This window comes from Theropithecus gelada, chromosome 11, assembly GCF_003255815.1.
Source record: "Theropithecus gelada isolate Dixy chromosome 11, Tgel_1.0, whole genome shotgun sequence".
Classification (NCBI taxonomy): domain Eukaryota; kingdom Metazoa; phylum Chordata; class Mammalia; order Primates; family Cercopithecidae; genus Theropithecus; species Theropithecus gelada.
In genome coordinates this window covers 14,162,051-14,185,333 of record NC_037679.1, presented here as the reverse complement: position 1 = coordinate 14,185,333, position 23,283 = coordinate 14,162,051, and the positions used below count along the sequence as shown (strand labels likewise).

General features: G+C 39.0%; 1 protein-coding gene across 1 annotated transcript; it reads right to left on the bottom strand.

Annotated features, from left to right (window-relative positions):
• Window positions 1–354: 354 nt before the first annotated feature.
• NEUROD4 (neuronal differentiation 4) lies at window positions 355–10,442 on the bottom strand. The gene is made up of 2 exons (XM_025403145.1): window positions 10,071–10,442; window positions 355–3,931 (listed from the first exon to the last, which is right to left on the bottom strand). Exons 1-2 carry the CDS (start codon window positions 10,077–10,079, stop codon window positions 2,927–2,929), a joined length of 1,014 nt encoding a protein of 337 aa, XP_025258930.1. The 5' UTR covers window positions 10,080–10,442; the 3' UTR covers window positions 355–2,926.
• Window positions 10,443–23,283: the final 12,841 nt, after the last annotated feature.

Sequence of the window (23,283 nt, the reverse complement as noted above, 5' to 3'; positions counted from 1 at the left end):
TTTTTTTGAAAGCTTGGTCAGCCCACCTACTTTGGATAATAGCACATCTTCCCATTTATCTGTGGTTTGATTGCTTAGACTGCCCATAGCCCTGTAATCTGTAAGATTACTTTTTCTTAACTGTAGATTTTATACTTGATTATATGAGTAACAGAGACCAGTGCTTCTAGACTTCTAACTGCATATTTCGAATATTCTAGCAAGACCAATTGAATTAGGGGATGTGTAAATCTCCTGACAGACCAGTCTTTGCTTAGCTAGCTGCTTGTAGGACATAGAGCCCAAGAAAATGAATAAATGAGAGTGAATGAAAGTTTTGAAGACTAACACAACACAACAAAACACAACACAACATCTAATAAGACTTACAGCTTTATTTCTGCTAGGAAAAAGGAAGAAAAACAGTCATATTTTAAACAAAATATTTAAACAATTATTTTACTTTATCTAAAAAAGTCTCCAGAAGAATGAGACCACCCTAGGTTGGAGAGCAGGCTCTTTACAAGCTATTGCATTCCTAAATTTTAATTCAATTATAAAATCCCTCTATACAATTTCAGGGAGGCCTGGCTCATGGCTACCATACTCCCAAAGGCATAAACAGCAGATTAGTAAAGAATAACTCTGGCTCACTTTAGACTGAAGAAAATAATCTAAAAACATTAACTTGCATAGCCATTCAAATTATTGCTGCTTTTTATAAAAATTATCACAGAGGTAATTCTCTATTTTTTCCTTTCCTCTTTCTCCAAAACTCAGCAGTTCTTAGCAAAATTGTGAGCTACTTTCCAAATAAAATTTTAGGAAAGGTTTCCAAGCACATCTATGGGGCTAAAACAATTTTCGTGAAAGGAAGAGAAAAATAAATTAAATAAATAATATCTAATAAATAACTCAGACAACATTGATTATCTACAAACTTAAATGCCAGAAAATGCTAGCTTTGAGGATGGACCCTCCCACAGCCCTTCACAAAGGTAAGTGCGGTATACACTCAGAAAGCACATACTATGGCTTTATACGTCATTTTACTTGCCAATTTCCTCTAGGGCAGATTGTGATGAGGGGAACCACTTTGGTGGCTGATGGGGCTTAAGATCTCTCTGCAAGTCTACTTTCAAGTGAATTTACAAACCAAGGGTGCAAAGTACAGCAGGGTAAATGCTGAGAGCAAAATGGAAAAAAATAACTTATACTGTAAGGAGATAATAAATAAGAGAGGTAAACAGACAAGATACACATATAGTTGGCAGATTTTAGGGGATAGCTGAGCTATAGAAAATGACATACTAATATGTGTTATCGTTTTGTTAATTGGCCCTATTGATGTACCCTGCATGCTAAATGTATCCTTTCTGGCAGGAGCAGGACCTAATCTACTATCAAATAAGTCATTCAGGCTCCGGTTTGACTTAAATAACTGTCCTGGCAGATTGAACAAGATAGGAAAATTTCTCAGGTCTCATTTTCTGAAAAAAATACAAATTTATGAAGTTAGTGTTGATATAAAGGAAAGAGGAGTTACATAAAGAAAAATAAGCACTCTGCAAATTGGGTTAAACCTGTGATGAAGACATAGTTGGTAAAAATATTCACCGACCTTGTATTTCATTTCTGCATCCTTAAGTTTAGTCACCTGAAATGTTATTTACAATATGTAATAACATATTCTATCTCAGAAGTGAGGAAGAGGTAACAGCTAGTGTAGGGGGAGAGATAAGGGATTACATATATGTTGGAAAAATCTAACCTTGGTCAATAAATTGATTGGTGCTTGTCCTTCTGGAAAATATGTTGGTGTGGACAGAGGTGGATGCTTTTAATCATGTTTAACCAAATGAAATTCATCTTGCTTAAAAAAAAAATCTATTGGCTTTCCCATGGGCAACCATGAGCTAGAGAGAGTCCCTGAACTATGGTAGTTATTATAGCCAATAGCTATTTTATTGCTCTTTAATATAAACCTGTGTTGTGTTCTGATTCTAACAGCAGCACCTGAGCTGCATCAGAAGATCTGGAGCCCTCCGGTTGTGGAGGTCATGGTCTAAAAGACTTATCTATGTCCCATTAGTCATAGGAGTCTGAGGCTTCAGTGACTTGTTTGCCCCACCTCTAGTACTGAGAAAAATGGTTTTGAAATATTATCAAGAATAAAGTTGGCATGAGGCCTCTATTATGGTTCTCTATTATGGTTCTTCAAATCATAAGGAAGATATGTTCAACTTTTAGTCTAATAACAAATAGAGTTGATCTCTAAAGAACATGTTTTTTTCTTCACAGTGACAGCCATGTTAGACTTTTAGCTTCCAGGAGCTATTTTTCAATAGATACAAAGAAGTCCTATCATTAAACCCAAACAAGCTTTGCATTCTGTGAGCCAAGAGACATGCACCTTGTGTTCCCTCTGATAACTCAATTTGATCATTCTATGCATAGCATCCCTTTCCTATTATTTCTCTATTCTTTCAGTTTCAAGAAGTTGTCAGGAGTGATCACCACAGTTATAGAATTTTAGAACTGTAAAGGACTTTAGAAATCATCTGGACTTAGAACAATTGCCTCATATAAATACAATTTGTTTAGTTACAATTGCTAGTAAATAAACAAAGGCCAGAAATGGTAAATTAATTGGCATAGATTATGCAATGAGTTTTTTGCACCACTGGAATAGGGCCCAGGTCTTCTTTTCTATTTTCAAATGGTTGTTAAATCATCAAATATTTTCACTTGAGGACCCTATAAAGAAATCGATGCAATGTGAGGTGATGAGAAAAGAGGTGATAGATGAAGGAAAGCCTAAATGGACTTGAACTATTTTTATATATATATCCATAGGGATCCTTTAAGGTCATTGAATCTTCAGCTCAACCACTCAACTTGTGGAAAATGTCTCCACGTCATTCTCTGAAACATTGAACTTACTGCCTCACTCAGTGAAGACTGTATTGAGTTGGGTCCCAATACCATGATGGGGGTAGGAATCATAGGACATGTCTATAGGAACATCATAACGGGGGGTACCAGCCTGAAAAGGAGTTGAATGCACATGCCCTGAGCTTAGACTTGAAGAAGGGTAATGTGGCATGAAGCTGTAGGATTTTTCTAGGTCAGGAGACCCATCTTGCTTCAAGGAGAAGTTCCCACTGATGCTCAGGGGTGGAGTGAGTGGGCCCTCGTAAGGGGGTGTACTGCAGTCAGGTAGATGACTCCCAAAGGACGATTCTCCCAAACTCTTGAATACTTGGGGCTTGAGATGAAGGAGATGTGTTTCCATATGGCCATAAGGAGGGCTAGGCAGCCCCGGAGACTGATAGTTGAAGTTGTGGACAGAGATGGCAGAGTCACAAATAGGAGATTTATCCTCATGCTTCTCCAGGAGGACAGACTGAGAGCCCAGTTGGAGACATCCAGCCACCAGGTTGCTTGTGGGCTGAGAGAGCCCTTTACAGAGCATCTCCACAAAGCCTTTCCCTTCAGGTGTCTGGCCAGTCTCCAGAACTTCAGATAAAGCCCAAATATAGTTCCTGGCCAGTCTAAGAGTCTCTATCTTGGAAAGTTTTTGGGTTTTAGAGTAGCATGGCATGACTCGCCTCAGGTTATCCAGGGCATCATTCAGGCCATGCATCCGGGTCCGTTCTCTGGCATTGGCCTTGACTCTTCGAGCCCTGAATCTCTCAAGGCGAGCTTTGGTCATCTTCTTTTTCTTAGGACCCCTTCTCTTAGGTTTCTCCCCATCTTCTTCCTCTTCTTCTTCTTCCTCAATACTGTCATGCTCTTCAGTTAAGCTGCTGAGCATCCCATAAGTACCTGGTCTGCTCTCTTCCTCCTTCACCTCATTTTGGGAACCCAGACCTTTGTCCATCCAGGATGGTGTGTTGACTAGCTCTCCCATCTCCTTGGATTTCACATAAGTTTTTGACATTTCCGGTCTCTGGAAAAGGGAAGTATCAAAGGTTAATTCCTGTGAGTACCTGATTTTATTTGAAACTAAACTTTTTTATATGTTATTATCTTGTCCAAGTCTTCCATTCTAAATGACAAATCCAAAACTGAAAGAAATTCCCAGAATACTCCTTTAGTTATGGCATATTATAAGAAAATATACTATAGTAAAGGAAAATTGACTTGATTATTCATTGCAGTGTTAGTGCCTAACTCTTTTTATTCTTAGATTTTTAATCTCTTGAACATTTTATACAAAATGACTGAGATACGAGTCCAAAGATGTATTTTTCTTTCCTTCCAGAATCCAGAACATAAAAGGGGAAAAATGAGGTGAGTATATAAATTACTGTCCAAATAGAGATATTTCTGAAAGTGAAAGAGTGTGCTAAAAATAAGTATATGTATGTAATAATTATCGTTATTACAAAACAAAAACCCATCAAATAGTCAAATAAGCACACTGTTGTATATTTACACCATACAAAATAAAAAACTGTAGCAAGATCATTCAGACTACTTTGTATGTGTTCTACAAAAAACTACTCAATCTGTATTTAGAAGCATTTCACATCCATCTAGCCTATAACACCTATGTTTCTCCCCAGTATTGCTAACTGGTGGCCTCAATCATCTCCTTCAAGTTGTCCATGACACAACTGGCTGGTCCAACACATGACCATCAAACGTTACTCTCACTATCACCAGAGGAGCATTCTGTTTTTCAGTAAGCACTTTGTGTTCTGTCTAGTGTGAGTTATGTTAGAAGTGTTAGTGACATGGCATCTTGAAAGGATCATGAAAAGAAAGGAGGGTTATCACTGATCGTCTTTCAAATTTGCCCGTATGTTAAAGTGAGAACTCTTTGCAAATGCATCTCACACCATCAGACAAGACCATGGCAACAGTTAGGAGTGCAGCCAGTGGTCTACCAAACCTATCCAAGGTTTAGTGCAACTACTATAATAATACTTTGTTTAAAATGAAAAATCTGGAACAAATACTAGTGGAACTAGTGGAACAGAATATAGTGACTGCTAACACAAGTGAGGACTATTTCAGGCAAACACAGGAATAGCCTGACTACTTTAATTCACTAACACACTGTTTAATCAAAATTTTTCATGCAAAATTCACTATTTGAAAACCAGAAGAGACTGGTGATTTAGTAAACATTTTGTGTTCAATTCTGGAAGAATTTGAATTGTTTTAAAGCTTGCTAAGCAATTTTTAGGCATATGGTTTACCAAATAAAAGTATCTGATAAGCCCCATTGGGGCATCCCAGTTTACCAGCTACTCTTTGAAATATTAAACCCACTATCACCTTTTATTATGAGAAAGAGGAGAATGTAACAAATGTTTTCTGTTCTATGAAGCTTGAGCCTCAAATCAATGAACCCAGGGATTAGTATGTAGCTTTTAAAAATAAAGATATATTATTTGATTTGTTTCTGGTAATTGGAGCTTGTTTTCCTTGTAACCTCATTTACCTCCTATAAATAATTAATGTAACTGCATTGCGAAAACAGCCTAGGTTTCATGTTAATCAGCACGGAAATCATGTCAGCTTGACTTACTCACTTAATAAGGCTTCCTGGGTAAGCAGCTTTATTGAAAACACACATTGGAACCTATTGGTCAACTGGCTGCCCAGGCCAACTCAGAAAATCCCACTTTTAATATGGATGATAGAGCTTGTGTGCTGAGCTGCACTTCTAACTCAGGCAGATATCCAGAGGGAGGGTAAAAAGCCTAATTAACTTTCTGTTAAAGTAACACAGCTCTTCCAGAGGCAGGTGCACTCTAAGGCCAAAAAGGATGGAGTGGGCTTGGGAAACCTAATGCTCCCCATGTAATTATAATAACATTTGTATAGCATTTTAAAGTTTACAGAGCACTTTTGCATCCATTAATTCATATGGTTCTTATAGCAAACCTTTGAGGGAGATAGAAATTGTTATGCTCATTTTATACTCAAGGTCACTGTGGGTCAGGTAGTTTAAGTGATGGAAATGCAAAGATATAGTGCTGGTGGAGTGGGACATAAAATCAATTCTTCTTACTTTACATCTTAGGTTTTATGTTTTTCTTCTCCTTGTTCTTCTATCACAGCTACAGGAATAAAGAAAGGCACTTTGGCTTCAGGAGATGTACAGCAATAGAACTAAGTCAACAGGAGTGATCATCATCCAAAGGGTGTTCTTTGAGGTGCCTTTTAACACACGTATTTCAGGATTTCTTCATCTTTGAAACATTTTTCTCGTTATTCTCACCCATATATTCCCCCTCCCTCTCTTCCTCATCCTCCTCCTTTGTCTCCTTATCCTCATTCTCTTATCTTCATTATCATTATTATCACTGGCTCATACTGAGATGCATGAAAAGGATAGAAGGAAGGAAAGAAGGAAGGTGCAAGAGAGGAGAGTCTCCCGAATTGCCTCTGGATCTGAATACCATCCTAGCTGGGGGATTTAGCCTTTTTCACCATCCCTACCTCTGTACCTCTGGACTCTTATTAAGATCTGTCAATACTCACACACATCAAAATAAGTGAGATTGGGAGGATAGAATAGGCCACCTTTTACCTCTAACATATTTAGTGGTTTCTGTAAGAGTCAAGGAGCTGCTTTCAAATCAGCTTGTTGGTGGGTATAAATGCAAAGAATCAACTGACTTTGGCCAAAGTAATGAAAAGGTCAACCAGTTTTCTTTCACCTTTGTCCTCTTACTAATCATGAGAAGGACATAGATGGCTCCAGTTTAACTTCCTCTGTTCTCATAGATGCTGGTCCATTAACTTCCAAGAGAATCCCATGAGTATATAGTATGGTTTCAAAAGAATGGAAGCTAGAATAACACAAATGTGAACTCTAGTTTCAATTCTTTTAATTCCTGGGTTGTTGATCCCAAACACATTATATAAAGTTCTCTGTTCTTCCATTTCCTCTAATAAAATAAGGCTAGTATACAGGTTATGTGATTCTTGTAAGAGAAATAAAAATATAATAAAGAATTTTATAGCTGTAAATGCTATTAAACATTTATATATTTATTTCCTGTTTTTTCTTGGGTTTTCTTATCTAATCTATTCACACACGTTTGCTTATTCAAAAATAAAAATTATTTCTCACAGATGAATAATAAAACAGACTGTATCAACTGGTATGTCTCTTATTATCTGAATATTACCTCTGATTGATTTAGAAAATCATCTGACAGTTACTTAGTAGCCTGTCATTTTTCCCATGGTGGGATAGACAGCACAGACTCCAGTGTCAGATTACCTGGACTCAAACTTCAGCTCCACTATTCACTAGATACATGAACTTAGACCAGTTTCATAACCCTTATCTGCCTCAGTCTCCTCCTCCTTAAAATGAGAATAATAACAATTCTACCTCATAGGATTATTAGGAGCATAAAATGAGGTGATATATTTGAAGCATTTTGAATAGTGTCATACATCATGAATTTCATGTAAGTATTAGGTATTGTTCTCCTAAACATCACCATGAATTTTTCTGGCCACTTGGACAAGAATAGGTACAATTAGAATCTGTTATTAATATTGATTTTATGTCAGCAAAAGCCAATGGCTTCATTTCAACATCTATTTGAAAAAATTTGAAAAAAAAAAAATGCACCTACTCCTCCAATCTCCTATTGAAACTGAAATCAAAGGTTCTGTTCTGCTGCAAGAGGTGAGGAAACCAAGCCCTATCAACTGCCTCCACTGAGTTGACTAGAACTCTTCCATCATATTCAAGATGGAAGTTAGCTCCCAAACTTTCATTATATTTTATAATTGGGAGAAAACAGTTGGTTTGACATTCTTATTCAATCACATACATTTTCAGGTTCATGAACCTTCTGTTTTGGGAATACAATTTTCCCACCAAAACCAAATGGCAGAGCTCTGAGGGTAATATGCAGTGTCTATCAAAGAGAAGTGAAAGCAGTGAAAGCCAAGACTTCTGAAACATAAAAATGTTTCTCTGACTTTTTTCACCTAAATATTTTCAATGCACCAAGAAAGCTAACAGGAAAAAAGTAGAAACATCTAGTTTTAAATTTGAGTTTTGAAAATGTGTGTACTGTAGTTCTGAGTTGTGATCAAAGAAACCAAGGGTTTTCTCCAGAACAGGTACCTAAATCTAATGTTGCTTTCAGCCTGTTAAGGAACCATCTCAGAGGTGTACTGAAAGAAGCATGAAATGAAGACTCTTTCTTCACTCACTCATTAAATGAGCATAGAAAAATTATTGCAATTATTGTACCCTTAGGGCAAAATGAAAATAAGATTGTCTTTCCTACATCATTTAGAAGTTTTCGTGAAAAACAAGAAGATAATGCAAGCACAACTACTTTGTAAAATTGTTATGCCAATGTGAGGGTTGGCAATTGTTTTACAGAAGCTGTTTGAGAAAGTCTGTAGCACTATCTCACAAAGCATCACGATATACCATCTTAAGGTTGCCTCAATCCCTAGGAAAGAAATTAGCTCACAAATTATATAGGAAGTAGACTTGAATATGACAAAAATCAGTGAATACTGGCTCAAGGGCCAGAATCTAGCCCTTCCCTACACATACGCATAAACACATTCTGATCTTATAAAGTCCATTTTTAGCCATTTGGTATTTGGATTTTCCCTTATACCTACATAATATAACAGAAGTTTCCTCTTTCTACAGGATCCTGCAGTGAAATTTCAAGTTTAGCCAATTCTCTTTAATTCAAAATATTTCTCATATTTTCTAAAATTTTAAATCTGTTATAGCAAAATGTTTGCTTAGGCAATAATTGTTACTACCCAATATTTTTACTACTAGAGCCAAAGTCATTAAGCATTACTACTATGTGAAGCTGTCTTAGAATTCTTTCTACACTTTTACAAATTTTTTATTTACTGTGGAGATGTTTCAACTAATTAATAGGTAAGGGAAACTCACATGTGGATTTGTGATAGTTAGATGGTGTCTCTCCTCTTAAAAGCTGGTGATAATCTCTTTACCTTCTGATCTGATGACTAAATACAACAGAAGGGAGGCTGTCCAGCCCAGTTTCTAGGGAATCTAAGAACTAAACAGACTAAATTCTTCTCCCAGAGTTTCATAGTCTTGGCACTAAAAAGACAGAATCCAGACCAGGATCTTCACAAGTTGTACTGCTTCGAAAAACCCCATAGATTGTTCTATGCTCTTCTTTTCTACTCTACTATTTTCCCCTTTATTAATATATGTGCACATGTATGTACATGCATGCACATACACACACATTTTGTTCAGCAAAGCCATGTAAAACTTCAGGTGCCATTGCCTCACATCTTAATAGTAAACAGAAGTTACTCAATCCCTTACTTTTCCCTCCACGTGCTTCAGCATTTCACCTCTGTTTCCTCTGTCAAAAAAATGAGGGTGGGGGAAGGTATTTTACATTTCATTAGTATTTTCTGAGTATACTTTTTTGTGAGCAAATGATGAGTGTGAAGCAGAGAAAGGAAAAATAAACTTGGACAATCTTTTTCTTCTAATTTCCCACCTGAAAGAGCTGAGGCAAAGGAAATTTCCCCCACCTCATGCCAACTATTCAAGTATTTTTAGTAAACCAAATAGTTAATGGTGAGAATCTACCCCGAGGACTTTCCACAGTCCTCTCTGATTCCTCATTCTGTTTTCCTTTCCCTGCCTCCCCCTCCGTCCTTGCATAGCCCTAAAATGCTATAAGCAGAGTGGTGGATTGGGTCAATTCTTCCAACCTATTTGCTGGGCCACCTTGGAAAAGCAGTTAAACTTTTCGACATTTTCACCACTAGCAAAATGAAACAGTGGCTTTTACGGGAATTGGGGTAGATCATCTGTAATCTTCACTTTATTAAAATGACTGTGAGTGTCTATGTGTTTTACTTTGGGTGGCAAGTGCTATGCAATTTAATAAAATTATTTAAAATGTTTATATTTTTCCCTAAGTGTTCCAATTCACTAACTTCCACATTCCAAGTTTCCTAAGTCCCGCTTCCTCCTGCCTTACCCAGAAGAGACTTTCCTCACCCCAACTACTCTTCTAGGTGAGTGGGAACTTCCCACAGAAACTTTAGCCGCCTTACTTCCCCAACCACTGGCTCACCTCGGTCATTGGCAGTTCCTGGAGTGAACTCTGTGAATCTGTGTCTTAGAGGACAGTCAGAGAAGCCAAGTCTCCCTGACCATCCAGATCGTAGGATAAAGAGATGCTTTCAGCGATCCATGTTAAACCCGGTTGTTACCTCTTAGAGATTCCACCGGGTCTGGTTTCTCTGCCTGCGCCTTATTCTACTCCTTCCCTGGAGTTCGGTATGCTCCTCAAGGACGCCTTCGGGCTGACGACTCTGCTGCAGCCGGTTTAGTCGCTTTTCAGTACCTCTTCTCCCTGGTTAGCTCCCCGGAGAGGAGCTTTCAGGACCACAGCCTCTGGGCAGCTCCTGCTCTCTGGCCAGAGCCTCTGACTTGCTGCAGTTTTGATTGCTCTCGCAGCTGACCAGGGAGGAGTGATGTTGCCCAGAGTCTAACTCCTCCCTTTCCCCAGCCGAAAGACACGCCCACTTGAAAGGCTCCTCTGGCCAGGTCCAGTTTTGCCGCCTGTTTGTTTGTTTAAACAGAGTTGGGGGTTGGTGGAAGCGGAGCGGGGGAGGAGAGTTGATGAAGTTGAGGAGTAAAGAAAAAGAGGACTGGAAAGCTTTGTGATTAAAACGGTAAGAAATGGAAGCGGAGTAGTACGGACAGAATGGAGAAAGAAAATTGGGGATAGACTTGGAGAGAGCTAAAAAGGGCAGATGAATCTGCTGATCCACGTCTGAAAAGAATCAAAAGGTGAGAAAGGTACGTGTCAAGGACACAGCATGAGTGGCTGCTTCCTTACACATGTGGACTGGGGTCTTTGGCTTTTAAACTTCAGAGTTCTAAAAGTAGAAGGAAGAAGTTTATCTCTCCCATCTTTTCAGCACGTTAAAGCTACTTTCATTAAAACTTTAATTTGTTAATATAGATGAAGCTTATTGTACTGTTCTTTCAACTTTCTGATCACTTGAAATTTATAAAAACAAAAAGGAAATTAATAAAATCCTACATTTTAAGGACATTTAGTTCCTTAAGTTACAAGCTGAGATCTACTATTGTTTTTCAAAAATACATCATTAAGCATTCACGTAGAAAAAGTCCCCTTAAGTAGTAATGAGCTTAGAAGAAGAGAAGCCCATAATAATTCCTAAAACTCCTTTGGTATTAGAAGGTTGAATTAAATTGCTAGAAGACAGAAAGAAAATTACGTCTGGAATAATTTAAATATATAGATATTCATACTACCTTATTTAAAACTTCACCAAGGAAAAATAAATGACTGTGAGCTTAAGATACCAAAGATTTTGTAATCATCTTGTGTTTCCAAGAAGAAAAAAGAAAGGTGCTCAGATTAAGCAATTGGCTGAATGATCTTGAGTAATGATCATCAGTTTTCATATCTGTAAAACGAGCTGATCACTTAAGTTTTTCCATCAGTAGCCTCATAGAATTCTGAGTCCAAGTTCAACTTCTTTTAGAAATTGACTTGAAGGATAATTCCTCAGGCTTTTTGGCAAAAGGCAAAATCTTTCTTTCTGAAAAGAAACCAGAGTATCCCTGGCTTTTTGAGAATCACATGATCTAACAACAAAACTAACACATGTATCAAATAGAGATGAAAAACTATTAATACGCCTGTATGCAAGGAAAGTTGTAGAGAGCTGAAACAAAAGATAGTTTCACTGCTCATAAAGTTGAAAGGAGTATCTTAAGTGCGAAAATTGTTATTTTTAATTCTGATAAAAGTGTCATGTGACTTGTTTTTCACAGAAAAACAGAAAATAAAAATTAGCACTTTTTTCAGTTTTCATGGGAAGTTATTTATTTTCAGCAGCTCTTTAATCTCTTCGTTATCTTTATTTGTGTCCCTATCCAGAAAAATATCTGCTCAGAAAAATAAACTTCATTTTCAGAATAATTAAACAACACATGATAGGAATAGCAGATTTCTAAAAAACAAATCAGAATTCACTCCTCGACCACAGGAAATTTATCTATGAGGTAATTTATGTCTAGGATAGAGGTGCTTAATCATTGTTCAATGAGCACTTATTGAATGAATTGATCTCCTGCTTTGTGTCTTCAAAGCCCTGTCCATGGACATTTAGAAGCTGATGGCACTGGTGCCTGAAATTTTCAGGGGCAGGGAGTAACAGCAGATTAGCGGAAAGGTGAACATATTGAGACAAAGATGAGGGTGGGGATAAAACATTCTGCAGGACTCCTTGCTTTCTCTGACAGATGTAAGGGACTGGACACAATAGGATTAGCCTTCAAAATACATTCAACTGTGTGTGTGTGCACACACATGCACGTGAATGAACACGCACACCCTTGAAGAATGGGGATGGAGTTGTGAATGCCAAATTTTCTTTAAGAGCCACTTTCTGCAGAGGGATGGGTGGAATCTATTTCATTAGGGTCACCCTCATCACAACTCATTAACAGTTGTACAGTTAGCTGTTCAACTTTGAGAGAGCAGGAAGGGGCAGGAGGGGTGTGTGCTGTCAGCAAAGGAAAAGGGGTGGTGATTGCTCTAGGAAAGGAGAATACAAGGCATTTACATGCATTCTCCTCCCCCCACATGGTTCCTGGGCCAGAGGGCCAATCCCCAGCCCTTCCTTCTTTCTCTGCTGCTTTTTGTAAAGCTCTGAGCTAACCTGTAAGAACCATCTGCTGAGCGGGGAAAAGGAGACCAGTACTCAGTTGCTGGCCCACAGGCCTAACGCCCAGGAGCCATTGAAGCAGAGAAAGGGGAGGCAACAGGCAGATTTATGAGCAGCAATCTGTTCCCCTCCCCCAAGGACCCTCTGCTAGGAGACAGCCTGATAATCCATCAACCCCACTAATGAATTAATTAGTATTCCCAGTAATCCTGACCCCCAAAGGAGACCTGACTGTGGGCCCCTAACAGGGGTGGAAACTGCCTTCTTCAGTCAGACACTGAAGACCTGAAACCAATGTCTGACATTAGGCCCCAGGGTGCTAAGCCTCAAGCCACAGATCCTGTTGCTGACGGTCCCCAGATGTCTCTCCTTCTCACCTTCCCATCGGAGATCACTAGCTTCTGCTGAATTAAAGTCAAATGCCACCAACAAATGGAGTCCAGGGACATATATCAGGAACTGTAGAGAGCAAGAAGGTGAACTTCGAAGGAGGAAATGATTCAGGCTGCCCACATTCAGATTAGACTTGAGCAGACCCTAAAGTTGCTCTCCAAGCTTTAGGCACTGGGGTCAGGGATGGGGTTGGGGTGGGGTGAGGGCTGGGGGGGAAAGTAAATAAAACATAGTCCTTGACCTCAAGAAGTTCAACATTACAGTAGGGAAATAATACAGGTTGAAAAATAATTGTGAAGCAGGTTAAAACAAAAAGTAATTTGTGACATGAACCTCTCCTGAATAACAACTAGAGAAAAACACAGAGGTGTCATTTGGATTTATAAATAGTTTGGAGAATAGCATCAGGGAGATTCAATAACCCTCCTTTACAAGAACAAAGTGAAGTGCTTCATTCTTTTCAAAAACTCTGTAGTGAAGTGGGGTGGGGGAAAAGCTTAGGACTAAGGAATCATGGGCTCTAAATCTTAGTCTGCCTCTGTGTGGCTGTGATGAGTGATCTAACTTCTCTGGCCTCACATTCCTCATTAGGCAATGATCAGCTTGGGTTATGATCTCTCAGGTTCCTTCCAACTCTGATACTTAATGATATAACATAGTTAAGTGTCACAATTCTTTTTTGAGGGTGAATAATACTGGCCTATTAAAAGGTATGGAGACAGAGTCCCCAGGTTTGAATAAAGCAATATAATAGGTTAATGACAAAAGTGGGTCTAGAAACCAGGTAATAAATTTGGATATCCTCTTTCCATCTAGATTGCTGGTCCCTGTTGAGAAGAACACTTGCTTCAACCTTCTCACACCACATTCATTCAAGAGCTACACATTTGGGCATTCACAGGGTATACAGAGTGGCTCATTCATTATTTAGTTTTTAGCTACACTAAACTGCCTGAATTTGTTTAGATCTGCTGGGAAACTTCTCTACCTTTAAAAGCTCTGTACCATCCTGCAGCATCCTTTTCTGCACTTGCTATGTCTAATTCCTAAGAGCAAAGTCCTCTAGGATTCAACTGAATCCTTGAATCTTAACATTGACATTTACTAACCACGTGACTTCAGACAAGTTATTTATCTCACTGGGCCTCAGTTCTTCTACCTGTAAGTTGGAGGTAATAATGCTTATTCAATGAACTTGCTCTGATAAATATGTATGAAATAGTACATGCAAAGTACCTAGTATACAGTCTGGCACTTAGCAAGTGCTCAATAAATGGTAGTTATTATTAGTATTTTATCTTACACATTTAAATCAAATTTGTATGTCTTAGAAATCAAAGAAAAACTATTATCAGGATCTCCTTATAAAGGCCTTGTTTTGTGCTCCTATCTCAATCCAAGTATTCCTTTATTATAATAATGACCACACTATTAATTTACCCAACAAATGCATTTTATGCATATATAAAGTCCCAGGCACTGTGCAAGATTCTGGGACTACAGAGCGCCATAAGACTTCTCATTCCTAACCAACTTTCAGTGTAATGGCAGAGGCAGTAAACTAAATATATAAATATATCTAAAACCTCCTGTTCTCTGTGTCTGACTTTCTAACATAGTGTGCCCAGGGAGTCATTATGTGTCAGAGATATTAATTGCAGCATTGTTTTTAATAATGAAAATGTTTATTTTCAATACATTAAGTGAAAAATGGTTTAGCCAAAGTATGATATGCCATTTATCTATCCTAACAAAAATGTACTACATGTACTAACATGATTAGGGGGAAATATAAAACAATTATAGAACTATAGGTTCGATATGATATACTTATTTTTTAATGTACACACATGCATCAAATAATACATATATTTTATAGATACACATATACACACACACAAACTGATAACAGGGGGTCTTTATCTCAGGAAATCTCAGAACTGACATGAAGTACATTGAGATCAGGTCGTTATTGAAGGAAATTGTTTTCTTTTTATATAAGTATAATCTACACATATGTAACTTATGAACATGAAATTGATTTTAAAACATAATTAAAATATGCTATCTTTAAAATCCCTTTCCACACTCATAGCCAAACTTATTTTCAGGAAACGATCTGATAGCTACCCCCTACAACACCAAACACTGGAATATATATATGTATATATATAAGCTGATATGGCTCTTTCACGAAAAGATTACCACACTGACTTCCACCAACTCTCCCCTTATACACTCAGCCCCAGGAACATTTGTCCAGTCTTAGGAGCAAACCTTAAGTTGAATTTAAAAGGCTTCAATCATGAGGTTCTTAAGTCCTGACAAATATCTGATGGAGGGCAGTGAGAATTTCCTGAGAATGGAGACTTAATTTATACCACTGCAAAAATAATGGGATAAAGAGATTATTAAAACCAACTACTATCCTCAAGGTGCATTCAGTGTTCTGGAAGGACCAAACAGAGCACTACACTGAGCATTCTCAGATTAAAGTCAAAGCTCTATTAAGTGCAGTTTCTTTGCATGCATGGTAGCTTTGGGTGGTCTGCTCCATTAGGCCAGTGCTCTAGTCATCCATCTCTCCTAAGCACTCATCAATGGAGGGAGGTAGAAGCCAATGAGAAGAAACTAATTACTAACAGTAAAAATTATAGCTAATCCTTATAGAACACTTACCATATGTCAAATGCTATTAAAAGTGTTTTCATGTATCATTTTATCATTGCACCACCTTATGAGGTAGTGTATTAGTCATTTTCACACTGCTGATAAATACATACCTGAGACTGGGCAATTTACAAAAGAAAGAGATTTAATGGACTTACAGTTTCACATGGGTGGGAAGACCTCACAATCATGAAGGAAGGTGAAAGGCATGTCTCATATGGAAGCAGACAAGAGAAGAGAGCTTGTGCAAGGAAACTCCCATTTTTAAAACCATCAGATCTCCTGAGACTTACTCATTATCATGAGAACAGCATGGGAAAAACCTGCCCCCATGATTCAATTAATTACCTTCCACTGGGTCCCTCCCACAACACATGGGAATTAAAGATGAGATTTGGATGGGGAGACAACCAAACCGTATCATTCTACCCTGGCCCCTCCAAAATTTTATGTCTTCACATTTCAAAAACAGTCATGTCTTTCCAACAGTCTCCTAAAGTCTTAACTCATTTCAGCATTAACTCAAAAGTCCACAGTCCAAAGTCTCATCAGAGACAAGGCAAGTCCTTTCCACCTGTAAGCCTGCAAAATCAAAAGCAAGTTAGTTACTTCCTAGATACAATGGAGGTACAGGCATTGAGTAAATATAGCCATTCCAAATGGGAGACATTAGCCAAATCAAAGGGGCTACAGGTCCCATGCAAGTCCAAAATCCAAGAGGGCAGTCAAATATTAAAGCTCCAAAATGATCTCCTTTGACTCCAAGTCTCACGTCCAGGTCACGCTGATGCAAGTGGTGGGCTCCCATGGCTTTGGGCAGCTCTGTGACTTTGCAGGGCTATACCCAGGAGGGTATAGCCCCCCTCCTGGCTGCTTTCCCAGCCTAGCATTAAGTGTCTGCAACTCTCCCAGGCACATGGTGCAAGCTGTCAGTGAATCTACCATTCTGGGGTTTGGAGGACAGTGATTCTTTTCTCACAGTTCCACTAGGCAGTGCCACAGTAGGAACCCAATGTGGATGCTCTGCCCCACATTTCCCCTTCACACTGCCCTAGCAGAGGTTCTCCATGAGGGCCCCACCGCTGCAGCAAACTTCTGCCTGGGCATCCAGGCATTTTCATAAATCCTCTGAAATCTAGGCAGAAGTTCCCAATCCCCAATTCTTGACTTCTGCACATTCACAGGCTCAAAAACCACATGGAAGCTGCCATGGTTTGGGGCTTGCATCCTCTGAATCCATGGCCTGAACTCTACATTGGCCCCTCTCAGCCCCAGCTGGAGCAGGTGGGACACAGGGCACCAAGTCCCTAGGCTGCAAACAGCATGGGGACACTGGGCCCAGCCCCAAAAAAACACTTTTTCCTTCTAAACCTCTGGGTGTGTGATGGGAGGGCCTGCTGCAAAGGTCTCTGACATGCCCTAGAGACATTTTTCCCCATTGTTTTGGTGATTAACATCTGACTCTTCATTATTTATGCAAATATCTGCAACCAGTTTGAATTTCTCCTCAGAAAATGGGATTTTCTTTTCTATTGCATTGTCAGGCTGCAAATTTTCCAAACTTTTATGCTGTGTTTCCCTTTTAAAACTAAATGCCTTTAACAGCACCCAAGTCACCTCTTGAATGCTTTGCTACTTAAAAATTTCTTCTGCTAGATACTGTAAATCATCTCTCTCAAGTTCAAAGTTCTACAAATCTCTAGGGCAGGGGAAAAATGCTGCCAGTCTCTTTGCCAAAATATAACAAGAGTCGCTTTTGCTCCAGTTCCCAAAAGTTCTTCATCTCCATCTGAGACCATCTCAGCCTGGATTTCATTGTCCATATCATTATCAGCATTTGGGTCAAAGCTGTTCAACAAGTCTCTAGGGAATTTCAAACTTTCCCACATTTTCTTGTCTTCTTCTGAGCCCTCCAAACTGTTCCAACCCCTGCCTGTTACCCAGTTCCAAAGTCACTTCCACATTTTCAAGTATCTTTTCAGTGGCACCCCACTCTACTGGTACCAATTTACTGTATTTAGTCCATTTTCACACTGCTGATAAAGACATATCTGAGAGTGGGCAATTTACAAAAGAAAGAGGTTTAATTGGCTCACAGCTCCATTTGGCTGGGGTTGCCTCACAATCATGATGGAAAGAAAGGAGGAGCAAGTCACATCTTACATGGGTAGCAGCAGACAAAAAGAGAGGGCTTCTGCAGGGAAACTGACATTTTTTAAACCACAAGATCTCCTGAGACTTATTCACTATCACAAGAACAGCATGGGAAAGACATGCCGCCATGATTCAATTACCTCCTACCAGGTCCCTCCCAAAACATGTGGGGGAATTCAAGATGAGATTTGGGTGGGGACACAGTCAACCATATCAAGTAGGCATTATTATTATTACCTCTGTTTTATAAATTAATTAATGGGATACAGAGAAAATTGTTTGCTCAACATCATAGCACTCATATCCAAATCCCACAGGGCTGGTATTTGGATATAAGCAGTCTACCTCCACTACACTATATTGCCATCCAAAAGCAGGTAATGGATAGTTAAGTCCAGAATCTATTCTCTGGATGCTCTAGGAGGGACACTGAAAGTAAAATGATTATCAGTAGTTCTTCTGGTGACTCATCCTGAAGCAGCTGGTGAGATGGCATCCTCATTTGGTTCCCCATTGTCCAGAATATGTTCAGAAGAGCCATATTTTGCCCACAATATGCTTGCTGGAGATTCAATTTTAGGAAATATTTTTGACCACACAGCTCACAATGCAACATGAGAGGATGGTAGTATCTTGGTTCCTAAAAGCTTCTACAATAAGAAACATACCCTCCCACTCATGGGCCCTTCCCTGAGCCCTACCTTACCTCAATCTCATGTCTGAAGACTCTAAATCCTGAATATAGAGCATAAAGAATAACCTGTCTCATGAAAATAGAATACAAAACCCTTTAGGATTTGAGTCAATTAAAGTGTTGAAAGGAGACCTTTGTGGGAGCTGGTTGTAGAAGCAAGCCATATTCTGTTCACCAGCCTGAGACTCAGCTTCCAGCTGGAGTTTTCTCATTGTTTCACTAACTTTAAGAATCAAAAATAGCAAAAGAATACAAGAAACATTCACATAGCCCAGTTCTTCAACTCTGACATTTTGCTTCTACTATAAATGATTCTTCTACCACAAGGTCTAGTTGAAATTCTCATTTTGCCCTTGTTCCTGCCCTCCTATTCTCTCAGCTACAACTACTTTAACTTCTAGACTCCTTAATGCTGATATGAACTAAGATGGCAGGGAGTCAGGAAACAGAGGCAACACATGCCACACAAAGCTGTACTAGCCCTTTGGAGTTCAAAAGTGAGTATTTTAAGATACCAGAATTTTAGGGTGGGAAAATGGAAAAAGATAAATGAAGAAACTGACATTTTCTAAGGGTCTGTACCACATAATTGTTGTATCAGTAGTCTGCATATATTATCATCTCCTTTAGAAATACATATAACCAGCATTTTCTGAGCTTTTTGCATTGAGTTAGAGCATTACCTCATCTAATTACCTGAATTACCTCATTTAATTGCTGCAACAACTCTTTGGGATGGGTGCTATTTTATCACTTTTATTAGGAGGTGAGGAGAATGAGGTCCATTAATTCATCCATTCAATAAATATTTGAGTGCTTTCTATGTGCAATAGGCACTGGGGATGTATCAGTGAACAAAACAGAAAGGACAAGCAACTTGTTCAAGATCACACAACCAGGAAATAAATGCTGTACTTTGAAAGCCTGCTTATTTCTATGCCTCTTTTATTTATTTTTATTATTATTCTATCCCTTTATTCTTGAGCATTGGAAGGATAGGATAGATTTTAATAAAAATGAAATAAGTTTATACCCCATTCCAGAATCCCGTCTCCTCCAAAGAGTAACGTTGGTTAGATAAAGGGAAGTAATGGTCCCAGGGAGTTACCATAAAGGGAGATTCTCCATGGCAAGTTGAATAGTTTCCACAACCCACCCCTGCCCTCTCCGCAAACGTACACACACACACACACACACACACACACACAGAGAGAAGAAGAAGAAGAAGAGAAAGAGAGAGAGAGAGAGAGAGAGAGAACACACAACTATATGGTTACATGCCAATTTAGTCACATCCAGGGTGACAATGAGTTCTGGTTTGCTTAGCACAGTCATAGTTACCACCTGTTATAGATCAACTAATGCCTATTAATTATTTTTAGAGCTTCATTTACTTTTTAAAATACCACAGCTTGTATGTATATTGTATTGTCACCCCACTCACACCGTGCATTGAAGTACCAAACTTGCCCATTCCTTGACTTTAGGACCATAACGCTCCCTGGTTCATTGTAGTTAACTCCATCATTAAAGGAAAAATCTCTGTCTCATCCTCGCTAGGCTGAAAAGGGTCATAATGAAGGGAGTTAGAGGAGTATAGAGATATTGGGGGCTCAGGGTTTAACAAATAAAAGATGATTAAAATGAGAATTGGAAAAGTAAGGTGAGGGAGGGGAAGTAAAAAGGCAAAAACAAAATCAAACTCTCTTTACCCTATCCAGTGACTCAGTGAAAAAATATTCTCTTTATATTCAGCCTCCACTCCTTCTACCTTCACCCAGATGAATCCAGGAGTTAGAAGTTCAAATCCAGCTTTATGGGTGAGAGTTGTTTTCCCCCAGGCTAGAAGAGATTTAATGTCTTTAATAGCTAAATTCAGGCTCTGAATATTTCCTGTGGGTACCAGCTGTGGCCAGGCATAAACCACTGCGCTCTCCTCTAGGAACCTCCTCTGGCAATTTGCCCGGAGATGTTGCTACCTATTATTAAGGGTGCTGGTGGAGTCTTCGCCTGTACACACTCATGTATAGTTATTTATTTGTGGTATTAAGGATTTTATCTTGCACTTAAGAATGAATGAAATGCCCAATCAAGTTCCCTGAGGCCTTAAGATATGATAGATCTGCCCTCCCTGTCCACATCTTCCCTTTTACTCCCAGGAGGCTCCAGAAAAATGCAGGCCTCCAGATCTATGAGCTTCTTTTCCCTCTCCCTAACTAACTCCCTTCACTCTGTCTTCTTCAGGCTTTTGGGTATCTCCACCTCCCTCGCAGCCCCCTCCCTACTGTGTGCCCTCTTCCCCCTCCCTTCTTTCTTCTTCTTTAGTGCACATGTTCCTCGATTTGATTTACTTCTGTACATTGTGTGGCTGTGCAACCGTTGGTCCTTAGAGAGCCCTCAAAGGGAGCACTCCATCTGTCAGCCTTTCACCAACCCCACTCTGGCCCCTAGCCATCACTCCCTCCCTTTCCTCTTCCCTGTGGGCAATTTCTAAGAGAGCTGTGGAAGATTTAGGTAAACTTCCCTTTCCCCACTTTAGCCCACTTCAGCCCTAGCCGGAGGCCTCTATTTTCCCTGCTCTCCCCCACGCTCACTCAACTTGATTCCTGCTATCCCCTCAAGGAAAACCTTTGAAGTCACTGAAGTCAGTGAGAACAGTACTGTTCAGTGAAGTTGCTCTCCTACTGGGATGCCTGAGGCTACATAATTAAGACTTACTGATGCAACAGTACATCGGGTTATCAGTAAAGTCAGGATCAGGCACACTGATGGTAGGGAGTAGCGATGCAGAAAATGCCAATCACCTGATAATCCAAAATTATATCCCATTCAACACATATCTATTTGTTCAAATCCTGTGAGGTGCTGGGGACGCAAATGTGAATAAAATAGGAAATGATTCAGGAATTCCAGAGCTTCATAGTCCAATGGTGGCTATTTGCACATACGCATAACTTTAATAGAGGAAAAGGTATGATGAGTATAAAACATGCTCTAGGATTCTAAGAAAAGCTGACTCATGGCTCAGAGAATGGTTCCAGTAGGAGGTGAAATTTGATCTATGCTTTGAGACAGATGCAGCTTTGTACTGTATTCCCATTAACTCAGCACCAAATATGGTCTGGATATTTACATGAATTTTTCTCTAAAGCTTCACAGTAACCTACTTTAGGTACCATGTATAAGTAAACTTGCAGGCGTTTAACTTAAGAAGAATTTTTTAAAACTTAGGTGTTTTATTTTTGGTTTTGGTGTGGAAGAGTTGTGAGAGCTGGAGAAAATCAGAGATTTCCTTGGTATATCATTTTTGACTGGAATTAATAATGCAAATATTTGTTTTCTGGGAAAAGTATTGCATAATAGTGCTAGCTTTTAAGATTCTAATCATTTGGAGTCATAGAGAATATCAAACTCCTATTTGCCAAGACCTCTAAATGTCTGCCTTACATTTATTTTTCCTCCATTGGGCAAAAAGTTTGGATTACTTTGTGGATGAAAATAAAAGAAAAAATAATATACCCATAGTGACTTAAATGAAGTTACCCACTAAAATGGCTTGACTTATGTGACTGGAGTTTATCTGGAAACAAACTAAATCAAACCACTTATAGCCTCTTTGGAGTTAAGATGTGACTATATTCCTTTTATCTCATATTTTACCTAAGGGGTTTCTATATACAAGAAACAATCCCATATTCAGAATTATTCTTGTGTGCAAGTAAATTCATCTGTTATCTGTATAAGTCAAAATAGGGAATAACTGAAATGGGCTCAGTAGAATCATTAATTCAATTTAGGTGAGCTCAAAAGATGAAACTTCGTAGCTTTTACCTATAATGTTTGCAGTAGATACACACAACGTAGAAAAGGCCATAAAGTAAATAAAAATGACATAACATACAAAATTATACAATATGATCACAATTACCTACAAGGCATACTAAGAATTTAAATATTTCTACACCTGTAATGTAATGGACTCACAGTTCCACGTGGCTGGAGAGGCTTCACAATCATGGTGGAAGGCAAAGGCACATCTTACATGGCAGCAGGCAAGAGAGAATGAGAGTCAAGTGGAAGGGGAATCCCCTTATAAAACCATCAGCTCTCGTGAGACTTATTCACTACCACAAGAACAGTATGGGGGAACTGACCCTGTGATTCAATTATCTCCTCCCGGGCTCCCTCCTACAACACGGGGGGATTATGGGAGCTACAATTCAAGATGAGATTTGGGTGGGGACACAGCCAAACCATATCACAGGGTTTCACCATATTGCCCAGGCTGGTCTTGAACTCCTGGGCTCAAGTGATCCGTCTGATTCCCGAAGTGTTAGGATTACAGGCATGAGCCAGCATGCCTGACCAAAAATATGTCTTAAATAATTTTTTTCAGAATTCACAAAAAAAAGATTAAATGAACATCAAATGACTGTTTACCATCCAAGACTCTTCAAAATCCTCACCTCATAACTCTTATCTTGCTTTCTCTCCCCATTCTAAACTATTATATTGTTATTCTTACTCAGTTCTATTCATTCCTCACATTGAAAACTCTTTCTTAAACTATGCCTGCAAACCATATAAATATCTTGACTCCTCCTTGTCTTCATAAAAATAATATTAAAGCTCTAACAAGATAGTGATCTCTCTTGCCATCAAAAAAC